Source organism: Myripristis murdjan, chromosome 19, assembly GCF_902150065.1.
Source record: "Myripristis murdjan chromosome 19, fMyrMur1.1, whole genome shotgun sequence".
Classification (NCBI taxonomy): Eukaryota; Metazoa; Chordata; class Actinopteri; order Holocentriformes; family Holocentridae; genus Myripristis; species Myripristis murdjan.
Genome location: NC_043998.1, coordinates 7310495 through 7325041, shown reverse-complemented (window position 1 = coordinate 7325041; position 14547 = coordinate 7310495). Strand labels below are relative to the sequence as shown.

General features: G+C 48.4%; 1 protein-coding gene across 8 annotated transcripts in view; it reads right to left on the bottom strand.

Annotated features, from left to right (window-relative positions):
* Positions 1 to 14547, bottom strand: part of tcf7l2 (transcription factor 7 like 2) — a 99654-nt gene that overhangs the window by 62115 nt on the left and 22992 nt on the right. For all 8 annotated transcript variants that reach the window (XM_030077741.1, XM_030077743.1, XM_030077742.1 and 5 more), the window contains exon 4: positions 5390 to 5491. In XM_030077741.1, coding sequence (XP_029933601.1) covers positions 5390 to 5491 — 102 coding nt within the window. The remainder of the gene's footprint in view (positions 1 to 5389; positions 5492 to 14547) is intronic.

Sequence of the window (14547 nt, the reverse complement as noted above, 5' to 3'; positions counted from 1 at the left end):
AGAAAAGGAAAAGGCCTTTAGTTTAAGTCCCATTCAAAACGAATGTACAGCTTGCCGTTTGTGCCCTCAGATCACTGGGTCATGTTTGTACTTTTGCCTGACCCCAATGTCAGCTGCATCACTCTTCACAACAGCCACACTGTGAACACTGACGTTATTGGTGTGACACACATGCACACAAACAGACAGAAAGATACACACAAATGTGTATTATCCCCGTAAATGTGCATGTCCAACACAGAGTCACACATTCCCTGGAGTGGCTTAAGTTCACGGGGGTTACATAACGGTCAAATACCACTGCAAGTAAAGAGGACAATGGCCTTGGAGCTATTCACACACACACACACACACAAATACACACAATAAATAAAGCTGCTATTCATATTTCCTACAATCAGATGCTGCCGCTATACAGAGCAGCTCCTTAAAGATGTTGTTCAGTGCAACTACTTGACAAAAATCATGTGAAATAGTGAAAAATGATACTGTATTTTGAATCTGATCAGCTGTTGTTTACACTCCCCGAGGGTTATTATCATCGTTATGGAAAGTCTCAGCGTTTATTCAGTTGCCCTAAAGACAGCATTACAGCATTAAACCCCAGCATTAAATTAATCCTAGCCATTTGACAGAGCCATTCCATTTGAAAATGTCAAGGTATTCCACAAAGTCCACAAAGGAGCAAGACTTTTTTTTTTTTCTTTTTTTTTTTATCGCAGAGTTGCTGCTGACTAAGCCAACACAGAGCGGATTGTCTGTGGTAACAAACGGCTGCTGGGCGGACATGACGACAGAGGTGCTCTCGTTTTTCATTGTCACAGCTCCCGGCTCTGACGCCACGTCTCGACGACCTCACGTTTTGGCCCGAGCCGGTGATGTCCGCATGACCCCAAAAACAAGTGTCTCGTCTGGGGAGACAGGGAGTGACAGTGGAGAGGCACAATGGTCCCTGTTTGAGGTCTGGAGCATGTGCCAGCAATGCTTCGCCTCTCCGGAATCAAACGGGACCACGATACCAGCGAACGCACGAGACGGAGAAACGGTCTTTCTCTTAAAGCCGGATGATGGAAGCAGGACGAGGTGCAAGGGAGCGACAGTGAGGAGATGAATGACGAGACAAGCTGATGGGAAGTGACTAAAGAGTCGGAGAGAAAGAGAAGCTAAAGCCCAGCAGAAGTCCAGAGAGAGAAAGCTTCTTGGTAAAGTCCTCAGGGCAGTGTGTGGGTGGTGGCTGCTGACCCCGGGGCCGCTCATTAACAGCAGCGGAGGCCAGGCCTCCCAGAGTCCCGGGCTATTGTCTGGCCGGCCCAGGTGCACAGCCCATTCAGACCACAGGAAGCCCCCTTTATCCCTGCCCCTCAAAAATGGACAGAGACGCGGTCAAGGAAAGTCAATGTGATCGCGCCTCTGTCTTTTCTGACGCTGACTTAGAGTGGCGCTCCCTCGGCCAGTCACTCTTTGGGTCCCCATTGTAGGGATCCACAGAGTCATTGTACTGCGTCCTTCTGTCCTTCTCTATTGGTTTTTATAATATCAAGAAACACGTCAGCTCTTTCACATGCCCCCTTTCCAGCGCACATTATTTAAAGAAACGAGTGAGACTGAATGGAAAAAATAAGCATGTTCTCTGGTTGTAAAGGCTCAGGTGGGAGGTCTCGCCCGCCGTAAAAATGGCTAGATTCCATCACTTCCTCCACGCTAATTACCATACACTTGGAGTAAGCGCCCTCCCTCTCTCCCTCCCCGCCCCGGCCCATGCTTCACTACCTCTGACACACACACACACAATCACACAGCGAGGTACAGTTGGGAAATGGTTAACACTCCAGCCGTCCCCTGCTGCCAGTGAAAGCCAAGAAAACAATGGAGACATTGTCCGACCAGGGCTAGACTCTAAGGCGTGTGTGTGTGTGTGTGTGTGTGTGTGTGTGTGTGTGCGCACATGTGTGTGTGTGTGTATGCACGTGAACGTGGGTAAAGTAGTTTGTGTGCATATGCTCTAGTATGTGCATGTTTCTGCCCCAGTTTCCTGGAATGTCAATTTCAGAAATGTGATGCAAAAGTTTTAACTTATGCCACAATGATACAATGCCTTTGCATTCAATTCTCTAGAGATTTTCCTATTTGCTTATCAATAATTAAAAAAAAAAAAAAAAAATACAACAATCTGTCAAATGACAATAAGATGAGATAGTTTAATTCCTTTCAACCAAATAATACAATGACAGTACTACTGTAACTCCTGCTGGGCCTTTTGTTGTATTGCACTGTGATTTATTCTAAAAACAAGGAGATACTTCACAAAACAATCTGATGACAGCATGTTATGTTGTGTTACTGGGCCACAGAGATGACCACTGCCTGTATAACAACAATGGGTACTGTCGAGGTCAGCACACACACACACACACACACACCACTTCCCAAATCTGTCACAGATGTGTGTAAAAGTCCCATTTCCACCAGTTTTGAGCTACTTCCCACTATCAAGCACCCGCAAAGACTCTCCTAGTCAACAATATCAAATTAAAACAATGAACTGCTACGTGACAAACCGGGAGCTCTTGGTGATATTTCTCTCAGAAGCCGTTTGAGGCATAAAACAAACTAAACATGTTTCTCCGAGTCTCTCTCTCTCAAAAAACACACATCAATAGGCGGATAAATATTGAATAACTTTCAGCCAATAGCATAAAAGTTCAGCGGCGGTGGGTTTGGAGGCTGCCTGCGGGGTGGTCAGGCACTTCAAAAGGTCCTGTGTGGCCCCCTTTGAGGGCTTGGTGAACAGGGGAATGCAACGTGCCCTCAGAAAGACCGGCCTGCGTGAGGTCACTTCCTCTTTTCTCGGCCGAGCCTCCAGCGGTCCACCTCGGCTGAACCTTCCAGCGAGAGACGAGCGCGGCCCTGTCCGTCTTCTCCCTCATCCCTCTCCTCCGCCGCCGACTTCCCTCACAGTTTTCATGTATCTGCAGCCATCTATCCTCTCTCTTTCTATTCCGGCTACACCTATCTGAGGGACACTTGAACTCAACATTGGTCTCCGTATCTAACAGGCCTATCGACGGGTCTTTATCACCGCTAATGCCCTCCAGGCAGCAAGGGGCCAAAGTGCTTGAGTGTTTTTTTTTTCTCTCTCTCTCATTTGGAAAAAAAAACAAAGAAACTACCGTTTACAGCCCAATTTATTGATAAGGGGATCACGTAGTGGAACATGCAGGCCATCATAGGAGAAAAAAGAAAGGCTTGGCTGATTGAGTGACAACAGGGGAGTGTGTGTGTGTGTGTGTGTGTGTGGTGTTAATCCTGGTATTCCTGATACTGTCCACAGGATTCCGTCTTGTCTATATGTTCAGCAGCTAAGTATGATGCAAACCAGGGAAACATTCAATCACACTTGTTCCTCAGTCAGAGGTGGATGTGGGAGCAACAATACAAGCCCCATTTCACATTCAATTTGATCACTTTTGCTAACAGCAGGCTGCGTGCCTGTGCAGCGATGCCTCTGATCCTACCAGCCTGCGTACGTGATCAAACAAACCCCAGCAATCAATCTAAATAAACAAATAAATAAAACACCGTGATGGAAACGTATTATGGACGTCTGCGAGACACTAATGCCTTCTGAAAAGCGAGGCATTTGAACTGCAACCATCTCGCTTCACTTTTGTGCTCTCAAACTTCCCTTCCGAGTGAATGGTAAGGCATGAGCTTAGGCGGACGTGAGGTGGTAAGTATTTACAGCCATATGACTCATAGCTGGATAAAACCTCAAGTATTTACCTGCAGCTTTTGCTGCCTACAACCAGCTTAATGACTTCATAGGAGATGGGACTCTTTTTCTCAGCGTCTCCTAAAATAACCGAGCAAGAAGAGGCCCCCTGAACTCTTTGGTATAAAAATAAAACTGGCATCGCAGGGGAGGATAAGGAGGGCCTGAGCTGGGCTTGTTTTGTTCAGAAGAACACTGTCATCGCCAGCTCTTTGTCTTAAACACAACTTTTGACAGGGTTTCTGTTTCAAATAAACAGCCTTGTCAACTCCTGCTATTTTAAGCTGTGCTTAACTTAAACGGGCAAAATACCAAGAAGGCCTCGGCTTGCCAACTTTTGCTTACTGTTGAACTGGAAAGTGTTTGCGATGGTGTTTGTTATCCAGGATAAAACTAACCTAACTGATCAAATGTCAAATGTGCCCAAGAAGGACGGGGGGCTTGATGTAATCTGTGCGGCAAAAAAACACTGAAGACATCTTGGTGAGCTCAACAGCTGTGATGACTACTAACTGTGTTGTTCTACAGAGTACATAAACAAAAGGCTCAGCGATGTATTATTAGCTTCAGTCCTGCACTATTACCACAGGAGATGCCGTATTCATGAGTCTACAAACTTAGAACTAGAACGCTCACCCGTCTAAAATCGTTAGGCGCTTTTAAAGTTTGCATTTTCATAACAATATGTACGAGATGCACGACTCCCAACACAAGTAACAACTGTGCCAATAATGGCCCAGGGCATCCATGGTCACCTTACTAATTCTGCTCACTGCTCACTCTCATTGATTTTCCTGGCTTGCTAACCCTGCGACCACGTACGCACACCTCCTTACATTCAACCTTTCCACTGACCTCCTGAAAACTTCATGCCTTTGGCTAACTACGAAGTTCATGTTCAACTGTTCATTCTAGCACTAGCAGCCTCTTAGATATTGACATGCCTGGGGTGGATGCTATGTTATGTGTATGTGCTGCATATGCCCCTATGGCTGTCCAGCCAACTCTCCTGCCAGAGTGCTGCTCTGACTCTATGGATAGGGTAAACAATGTCGAAGGATCGCCCACGCTCCCCGCAAAGACAGTGCGTTATCAGTCCACCATTAGGTCACTCTCATAAAATAAAGTTGTCAACATGGGGTTGGTTCTCAATAATTATCCAGCTCGGTGCAGGGCTTGGCAGAGCCTATCGTCTCCTCTGGACTTAATGGCACCGTAGCTGTCCAAAGAACAACTACCACACCTGCCACAGTAGCAGCTCCCAATGCCGCCTGCCTGCTAATTGCTCACTATCAGAAAATAAAGTTTACCATCCCAGTGTGTTTGCTGAACTGGGATGCAACAAACTTGCATAGACAAAACTCGCATGTATATAAGGCTTAGCAGGTTTATATCAAATTAACTGGGTGTGTTAGTTGCTGTGGTGTAAGGGTGTAAAGGTAAATAAGTATTTTTCAAGTCAAAACATCTTCATGGGGGAAAATGGGGGATGGTTATAACCCTGAAACTGTTTTCAGTACAAGTGAGAGGAAGAAAAAAAGGGTATGTCTCTCTGTCATGAACAAGGGAAGAAGAGGCTGGGGAAAGAGGAGAAGGACCGAGCGGAGTGTTACTTACAACGATGTGTGCCGGTGACGGGGACCTGGCATCTTTAAGTGCTTGTCTACTTTGAAGACCTCCTGGTTGAACATCTAGCAGGGGCCATTTCATCTGTAGGTACTGAATGGCAGAAAGGAAACAGAATGGAAAGAAAGAAAGAAACAAAACATGTTAACAATGCAGAAAGCAAAAGCCAAAAGAACAAATCAAAAAGAAGACAAAAAGGGGCGTCGACATTCTTGATGGGTGCATGGGGTTGGAAACTCAAAAACATGGAGAGGCAAATAAAGATCCTAAGACGGATGGCACATGGGGTGAGAATGGCCTCGAGCATGCACCTGAGAGTTCAGCAGGAGTGCATACAGTAGCCCTGTGAACTAAATGACACATTCATTTCATAAACATACAGCACAATATTGTTACTCCAGTTGCCAGGCTCCCACTCTGTGAGGATGTAAACGAGGACGGTGAACTATTTTATGGCGGTTTTGCTGAAAGTAGTGATGTTTGCTTTTACTGACTCACTGTTTTGGACGGGGGAAGGGGTGCTGTACATGGCTTATGTCTTTAAGATGACCTAATGTCATAAATGTGACCGTTGTAGACTTTTATATGGTCGCCGCCTCAGAGCCCATAAAAACGTTAAATCATGGCGTCGCACCACGGTCCTCTGAGGCTAAATCTCCTGACTACTCCCATAAATGATTGACTTGGCCTTTATCAAAAGTCTCTCTCTTTCTCTCTTACACACACAAGCAGAATGAAACAGATAAGCAGCAACAAGGGTCATGAGAAACATCTGTCTGTGTTGTAATAAACAGGGTGGAGCTCTCATAATTTGATGACATGCACCACGCTGACCGTGCTACCTGACATGATTGATCGTTTTCCCGGAATGAGCAGGAGCAGTAGTTGTTCTCGTCTTCATACCTTCAGTCATTTTATTTATGACACCAACAGAGAGAACAAAGCTTTGAGCGGCAACAGGACCAGGCTTCTCTGATGTGGAGTATTTGTTACCATTAAACATCCACTTTGATTTTACAGAAACGAACACCTTCATTGCACCAAAATATATGCCTGCCATTGCCCAAATCCCACTTTCTCTTTTATTGTAGCGTTTGCTCCTTAGCACCTCTGGATATTATGGTTACTGCGCTTTTGGCCATACAGCAAAGGGTCAACCTTCATTCTCAGCCAACGTTCCTCTGATGGTGACCTTGATCTAAACTCTGCTTATCAATGTCACGGCCACCTGGTTTGAGGGAAATAGGTCACAGCAGCTTTAGCCCCGAGACGCCAGTGGCATTGAGGTAAGTTAGGTAAGAAACTGTTCTCCTTCTAAGGAGGGGGAAATTCAAACACTGTATGATCAATGAGCCTTGGAGAATTGCTCACTGCAGGTCAGTATTTTCAAATGATGACAAGAGTTCCCTGGATTTGCAGGCGGAAAAAGGCCCTGCTAAACCAATTTTTTAAAAAATGGTACAAGAAAATTATGTCAAATACCCAAAGATTTTATTGACCAAACTTACAAAAAACCACATGTTTGAATGGAGAGTCTACTAATTTTTGCATCCACAGAGCCTGGGAGTTCAGGAGACACAAAAAGAAGAATGGTTATTGGTGCTGACTAGCTGTAACGCAGGAGGGGTGCAGGCCTATTTCTTAACCCTGGGGCCAGAGATGCTTCTTGGTAGCCCAAAGGCCAAGTCATGAAAAATTGATATGGTGTAAACCATCTCCAACATTAAACAGAGGCCTTCTTAATGTATGCTGCTGTTCAGCACACGGACGTCCTCCAAGAACAGGTCTGACGAGTCAACTCGGCCTTGGATCTTGGCCTCTGATGCAACTGGGACAGAAAATGAGTGGACTAAGACTCCAATGCTTCACTCTTCCCCCCCTTCAATATGTCAAAATAATCAAGGAATCTTGTCACTCTGGTGAGCTCTTCCTCCATATCCAAATGATTATACTGGACCCCTCTCTTTCCACTGCCCACATTTTGTTTTAATTCAGCTTCACTTCAGCATCCTCTTATACCCGGGCCATCCAGAGTAGAGCCCATCTGCCCTCCACAAAATTCTGTTTCAATCTTTGATTATATTTCATGAGATCATATGCTTAATAAACCATGATGACATAAGACTTTACAAACGAATCAAAGTTGATAGTGGCCCATGGCCCCCTACCATATTTTGGCGCTCTGTTCCTTGCATAAATAATAATTACTTGCATCCATCCATCACCCAATCCCCGAATAAACACTGAAGTATAGATGAACCATGTCTCATGGTTGTCTTCATTCTGGTTGCGACTATATTAGCTTCAATCTGTTGACACTGCCATCTAGCAGGGGTGACCGCTGGTTTGTATGTATGTTTTGAGTGCGAGCTTGTGTGTCGGTGTTGGTGAGAGTGAGTGTGTCGCGACCCTTCCTGAGACTGTGTCTAAATCAGTGGTAATTAGCGAAGAGTTCACTGTGGGGTGCCCGCCAGTGGTAGACGCTGGAGGGAGTTATTGACTCCATGTCCTCGGTTACAGCCCCTGCAAGGGAAAAAAAAAAAAGCTGTTTGCTGCCTGGTCTTTCTCCACCACTACCACTCATTTATGACCCCCAGAAGGCTTTTACTGCTAAAAAACTGGGTTTGTTTACACTTGTTTGTAAGTCCTGAGAGTGGAAAAAAGGATAGGTTGTAAAAACTCCTTGTGGTCTTGTGGTTTTTTTTATGGACCCCCCACACCGGGTATTAATTGCCATGAAGAGAGGCGAGAGGAGGGGGAGGGGGAGGGCTTGTAGTGATGGTGGAAGCGGAGAGTGACGGAGCTGCTGTCATCTATGAGGTAATTCAAGACAACATCCACTGGTGCCAGAGGGGCTGCAGGACAGGCCAGTGCTGAGGGAAAGGGCGGGGGCGGGGGGAGGGTCACCGGGGGTGACTGAAATTGTGTTTCCAGTCTTGGGAAAGTCCTGCCATCTCCAAGTGGTGCGCTGGACTAACCCTACAAATGACTGCCCAAGTCAGATATGCATGCGTGTGTGCACATGCAAGCATTCAAACACAGCTGCGGCTGAGGAGGGGGGGTCGGGCGAGGGGACATTCTCAGGAGGTGGGTGAGAAGGGTAAAGGTGACATCCTAGAGTGTGGCAACAGAGTCCAGAGAGAGAGAGAGCGAGCGAGGCGGAGTGAAAGAGCAGAGACAGAGGGAGGGTGCCGGAGCGCATGCCCTGACAGGCGGTTCCACTTCAGCCCTGCTATTGCAAATGTTCTCACACTAATCTCTCCTGCAGGTTTTACAAGCATGCCAAGGAAAACGGAGCCCTGGCAAGCACTGGGCTTTCTGGCCCCCCTCCCCCTCCTCCCCTTCCTCCTCCTCCTCCTGCTTGGCCTCCTTTCTCTGTTTCCACCCGTCCGCCCGCTTTCCTCTTGACCGCCCTGCTAACGGACGCGCTGCCTGGGCTTGAGTAGGCCGTGACCTCTGACCCCTCTCTCTCCGCAGCTCCAGCCCCTCCCTGCTCCCCACTCCACGACCCGAAAACTCTCCCGCTATGAAGGGCCCCCCGGGTAACTCAAGAGCCATTCCAATGTGACAAATTGCTCCGGAGTTCCAGGATAACTCTCTCGCTCTTCCTGTCCCAATCCGCTCTCTCTGCCCCCCTCCTACTCCGCACACACACACACACACACACACACATACACAAACACTAACCAGCCCTCTCAACAACCCCCCACCCTCTAAGAGCCACCCAGCGGTTGTGCTCCGGCTCTGTGTTGTGCCGTAGACGGCCCTCCCTCCCCGCTCTCTTCCCCTACCCTGCGCCCCTCCTCGCCTGGCCGGTCCCACAATGGGAGCTGAATGACTCAATTGTCTCTGATGAAGTGAAAGACAAGGGAGTCCTCTAAATCCTTACAGAGGGATGAACTCACTCTCCCCGCTTGCCTGTCCTCTGGAGCTTTCCCATAGTGGCAAGTCTGGGGGGGGGGGGGCGGCGGTGGGGGTAAGGAAGGCGAGGGTGGTCCTCAGACAACCTCCGCTCCCCCTCAGAAGTTTAAATATCACCCATATTGGAGCGGCTGCAGCAGAACCCAGGTCTGGCATGTTATGAGCAGCAGAGTGTTAACCCAGATACACACGGACTGTCATCACACTGAAAACAAGCCGGGGCCCTGGTCCCAGTGCCACAGCTCGTGGCAGAGGGGGGAAGTAAGCAGGAGACAAATGGAGGGGGACCCCGAGCACTCACACATCATCTTCACACGTCCACACACAAGCTACCACCGCCATTGTAACTAATTCAAGAGGCTGCTACAGCGGCAATTTGGCCTAAAACACTCCTTCCTGGTAGCAGCTCTAGACTCTGATCCGGGAAAAATGCACCACCATTATTTCCACATCTTATCAAACATTAACCAAACGTCAATACGTGCTATTGACAAAGGCGGTAAAAAAAAAAAAAAAAAAAGTCGAAAAGAACTTCCTCATAAATTTTTAGTGTGAACGACAGAAACAGCAAGTGCAGGATTGTGCTGCTGGATTGTGGTCAGCAGCGATCGACGGGGCAACCTGCTCCCGTTCCAGCGAGCCTCCATCTGATGTGTTTATCACATGCAGCCTGGCGCCCGGAGCGCCGGCCCGAGCGCCGCTTGCTCGTTTTGTTTTGGATTAAGAGCAGAGGCTTCGGCGGCAATCAAACAAACGGGGCTCCTTATGTGCCAGCGTGGCACCCAAACGCCGGTCCGCTTTCCAGCAGGGGCCCCTGGGACGGAGGATGAGGTCCATCGGCGGTATGGAGGCTCCACCGGGCATCCGAGCCGTGTCAGCGATGTGAGAGAGGGGATGGGCGAGGGAAAGTGAGAGAGACAGGGAGCAGCTTGGGTTTAGCGTCAGCATATGGATCCTGGGTGTTGCTCTGGAGAGCCCCGCAGATCCCTGGCCCATCTGTGGCCACGGGGGCCCCGACACAGCACGGACATGCTATCCACACACATGAACAGTGGCTGTGGACCAACACACATGCACACACACACACACACACAGGCCAACATATGTACATTCTGACATCCATGTGCACTAACACACTCAAAGACACACACACACACACACCTGAACAATAACGCTCACCCACATTGGATTAGTCTGTGGTCAGCAGGCCCGGCAGCTCCTCGGGGAGCGTGCACCGAGATAGGACTGACAGCTTGCAGATTACACCAATCAGACGGCTACCATAAAGAGCTTTATTCAAATCTGCAATGATCAAGGCTAGTAAGAGGAGCCTATTCAAAGCAGTGCAAGTTAACTGTACAGGGCTTAAAAGATTAGGCCGTCGAGTTTAACTACGTTTTTATCCCTTTAAAAAGGGAGCCGAGCATATTGTCTCAATCTGCTGCGGATACGGCTGGCGGTCCTTGTCCGCACACACAGGTGCAGAGGAAGACATAAACAAGTGCTTATACAAACACATAATATGTCGAGGCGGGGACGACAATTTTCTGTAATTGAGGGGGGGAGAAACTTAATGCAATACAGACCGCTTTGAAATACCCCCGGTTGGAAAAAAGACACCCGCCGTCCCCACACACATACCCCCCAAACAACTGTATGATACACTACCATGTGTGTGTGTGTGTGTGTGTATGTGTGTGTCGGTACAGTCCTCCAGAGAACACAGGATGAGGCAAAGGGATGGAGGATCTGCAAGAAGCAGCGAGGGGAAATAACGTAAGAAGACCAGGCCCGAAACTGCTCGAAAGTTAGTCGACACGAGAGGGCCCTTCATGACTGCTTTGGTTCTTCTAATGCACATTTTATGAGTAAATATTAAAGAAAAAGAGAGAGAGAGAGAAAAAAAAAAAAAAAAAAAACGCCCCACCAGCTCTGATAGCCAGAGGCATTTTGCAACCAGGAAAATAAAAGTGGAATGTGGGAAGGCCTGGGGTTTGTGTGCCCCGGGGCGGGAAGGGGTCCGCTGGGTCCATATTTACTCCAAAGCCAGAACCGCTAGGGGGTTCCACCGGCCCTGACAGCACTGGGGCCGCCGACCTGCTCCAAAACCTCCTCCTCCTCACCTCCTATCCTACCCTCTTTGCCAACAGTCTCCACCTCCACCTCCTCGTCTCTCTCCCTCTCTTTCTTTCTCGCAGACAAATTCAACCTGACACTTTTATACAGGCTTTTTCCACAGGGGGGTGGGGGGTGTGTGCACGTGACCTCGCCTTCCTCTCCACCCAACTCAGGCTCGCTCGCTTCTTAAAATGAAGCCCGCATCGGCGAGGAGCGGGCTTGTGAAACCAACAACCTACATGTGGAGTATATCAAAAGGCATTGTAGTCTTTGACAAAAAAAAAAAAAAAAAAAAGAAGAGAGCTGCTCGGTTTATAATAGATCACTGTTGTGCTCTTTAGATATAAGTCCATGAAGTCTTGAGTGTTATCTCGCCTGTTCTGGAAGTTAGTTACACTCTCTTAACCACAGGATCATGAGATAAGTACGGTCTTGCTCTGACACTGTTTACTTAGCAGGTGTGGACAAATGCGCTGTTCAAACACCAGCTGATTGGGCAGAAACTCTTGAAGGATTGCGCAACAACACGGCGACAAAATTTTCGACATGGATCAAAGGCAAAAAAAAGAAAAAAAAAGAAGTCCACCAGTCTGTCTAAAATAGCTTGGCATGCACAGTTGATCTGCGGCGCTAATGAATTCATCGGAAGATGACACATCACAATAAAGACTATCCAACCCCGAGGGCACGTCTCCTCCAAGAATGTGTGTGGGTGACACACTGTGGCACTGGGCCTCCGAAACACACCGACTTCTCAACAAGCCTCAGAAAGTAAACAGTGTTCCATTTCTGACTTGTGCTCCCCCCTCCCCTCCTTTCCGCTCCCTCTGTCCCTCTCTCTGTGTCATTAAGAGTATCTCTTGGCTGCTCTATAAATAGTGGCAGGGAGGGTGAAGGCCAGCAGGAGCCGGCTAGTCTTCCATCAGGCCCACTAATGAACAGGCGTGCTGGCATCTTTAGCATCAGGCGGGCTGCAGGCTGCCTCGGCTCTCAGGTGCTACTCCTTGCTTCAGAGAGGCTGCTCTTCCATCTCGGTGACTCTTCCCCTCTTTCTTTTCCTGGACACAAATATAACCCCGGCTCTCGAGCGCTTTCATTGTCTCCCTTAATCTCCACGGTGGCAAACTGAGCAAGTTACCCAGTTTGAATGCTGACGGATGTGCGTGAACTGCCAGCCACTTTGGGCCCTTTTCCGCTGGACAACAAGAAAAACGAGAGCGAGCCCAAATTGGAGTGAACAGGAGCTGGAGCGGGATCCAGTTCGAGTCACTGTTTGACAAAAGACAGAGGCGCATTTAATAAAACAAGGAACGCAATCTAACACTGCAATCTTTTTTTTGCACGTTCATTTATTTCCTTTATTTTTACTCAACGCTGGTCTGGATCGCGCTCATCGCTCAAATTGTTTCTCGTCATTCCCTCAAGCTCCGGTTGAATCTCGTCCTGCAACCACATCGTGATGAGAGCTCGGCCTTTGTCGCCGCTCCGTCGCGTCGCGTTTTTCTCCGTTCGGCCTAACTCGACGGCTCCCGACAAAAACGCTTCGACTTCGACGTGAAATGAAACATCACGGCCGCTGTCTCCCACCATCAGAGCGTAAGTGTGGAACCAATCAGCAATAAACGGTGTGGTAGTCCTGCCCCCGGGGTCCTGTTGGTTCTCGTTAGTCCCACATGTTCAGCAAAGGCCAAAAAAAAAAAAAAATCAACTGGAAGTGAGCCCTTGGAGAATGGAAAACCCAAAGTTCCTGTTTCTCAGTGCTAAAAGGTTTGGTACTGTTGCAGTGGGAAAAGGGTCCTTTGAATCCACACATTTGCCATCACCAAAAGCGTGATTAAATCCTAATCATCAGCAGCGGTAGCCCGCAGTAGGACCGCAGCTCGGTGGAAGTGGGCCGATGGATTGAGAGGCTAAAGGTCGAGGACCCTCCCGGCTCGGAGTCTCGTACACACTGACCTACTTTAGAGGCTGCACAGAGGCGAGCGGGCACGTCTGCAGGCCTAGGTGTGTCTGAGCCCCTTACGCAAGGCCCGGGCCCGGGGTGGTAGGAGAGGAGGTTGGGCAACCCATACGCACACTACATGCTTACCTTTGTTTGCAGGAAGCAGGGTGAGGGGGAGCGTAGGGGAGAGTTAAAAAGGTGAACAGCGGCTCAGGGACCTCTGCTGAGGGAGAAAGTAAAGCTGATTGCAGCGCCCACGTTCTGCTGGAGAATGCTGTATTTGGTATTGTGCTGGAGGAGAGCTGAACGCTGCCCTTGATGTTGGGAGTCGGGTTTTGTTCTGCGAGAGTTCACTATGAATTAGTTAAACGGTAGACTGGATATAAGGAAGCTATGAAACATGCCTCAGAGGGAGAGAATGTGTACACTCTCAGGCTTCACAAAGACTTCCGATATTCGGCTGAAAACGCTGCACACCATCACACACTTCCGCCCACGCATATTCACCCATCAGAAGGCATTATGTGGAAGGCATCACACACACATACCAACAGGCAATTAATCTTCACAAAAAGAATCATTCGAACCAGCAAACACTCAACCTGTTCTTGTCTCTTACGCACACTTACACGTACACCTTGAAGCGCTGCGGCCTCCATATTCATGAGGCCGGCTCCCTCAGCATACCTAAAGCTGAGGCTGGATTTGAAGGGTTTCAGCTTAAAATTTCAAATATGGTTTCAGGTTATGGCTTTGTAGCCCCACCACTCGGCTAAATCACCAGCTTTACATCATCTATTTTGGCTTCAATTAACTTTAAACCTATACTGTTATTGTTGTGTTATTTACCATGATAAGGGTGCACGGAGGGTGGAAAATAATATTTTCCCACACAAGCACGTACGTGCACACTCACACAGCAGGGTACTGCCGCTTTGCCACGGTAGCTTAATGAATAAATAAGTAATAAGGGCTTGGTTATTGGAGCTCATTAAAATGGGAGATGCTTCCATGACAATAAGACCTGAGGAGGGTCAGGGGAGGCTGATGTGTGGCTCAGACCGGCGTGGGTGGCTCTGCCCCCCCCCCACTCCTGTCCCTCCATAACCTGACCACATGCCCCCAGCGCTCACCTCCAAATCAACTCTGCCAGTGACGCACCCCCCCA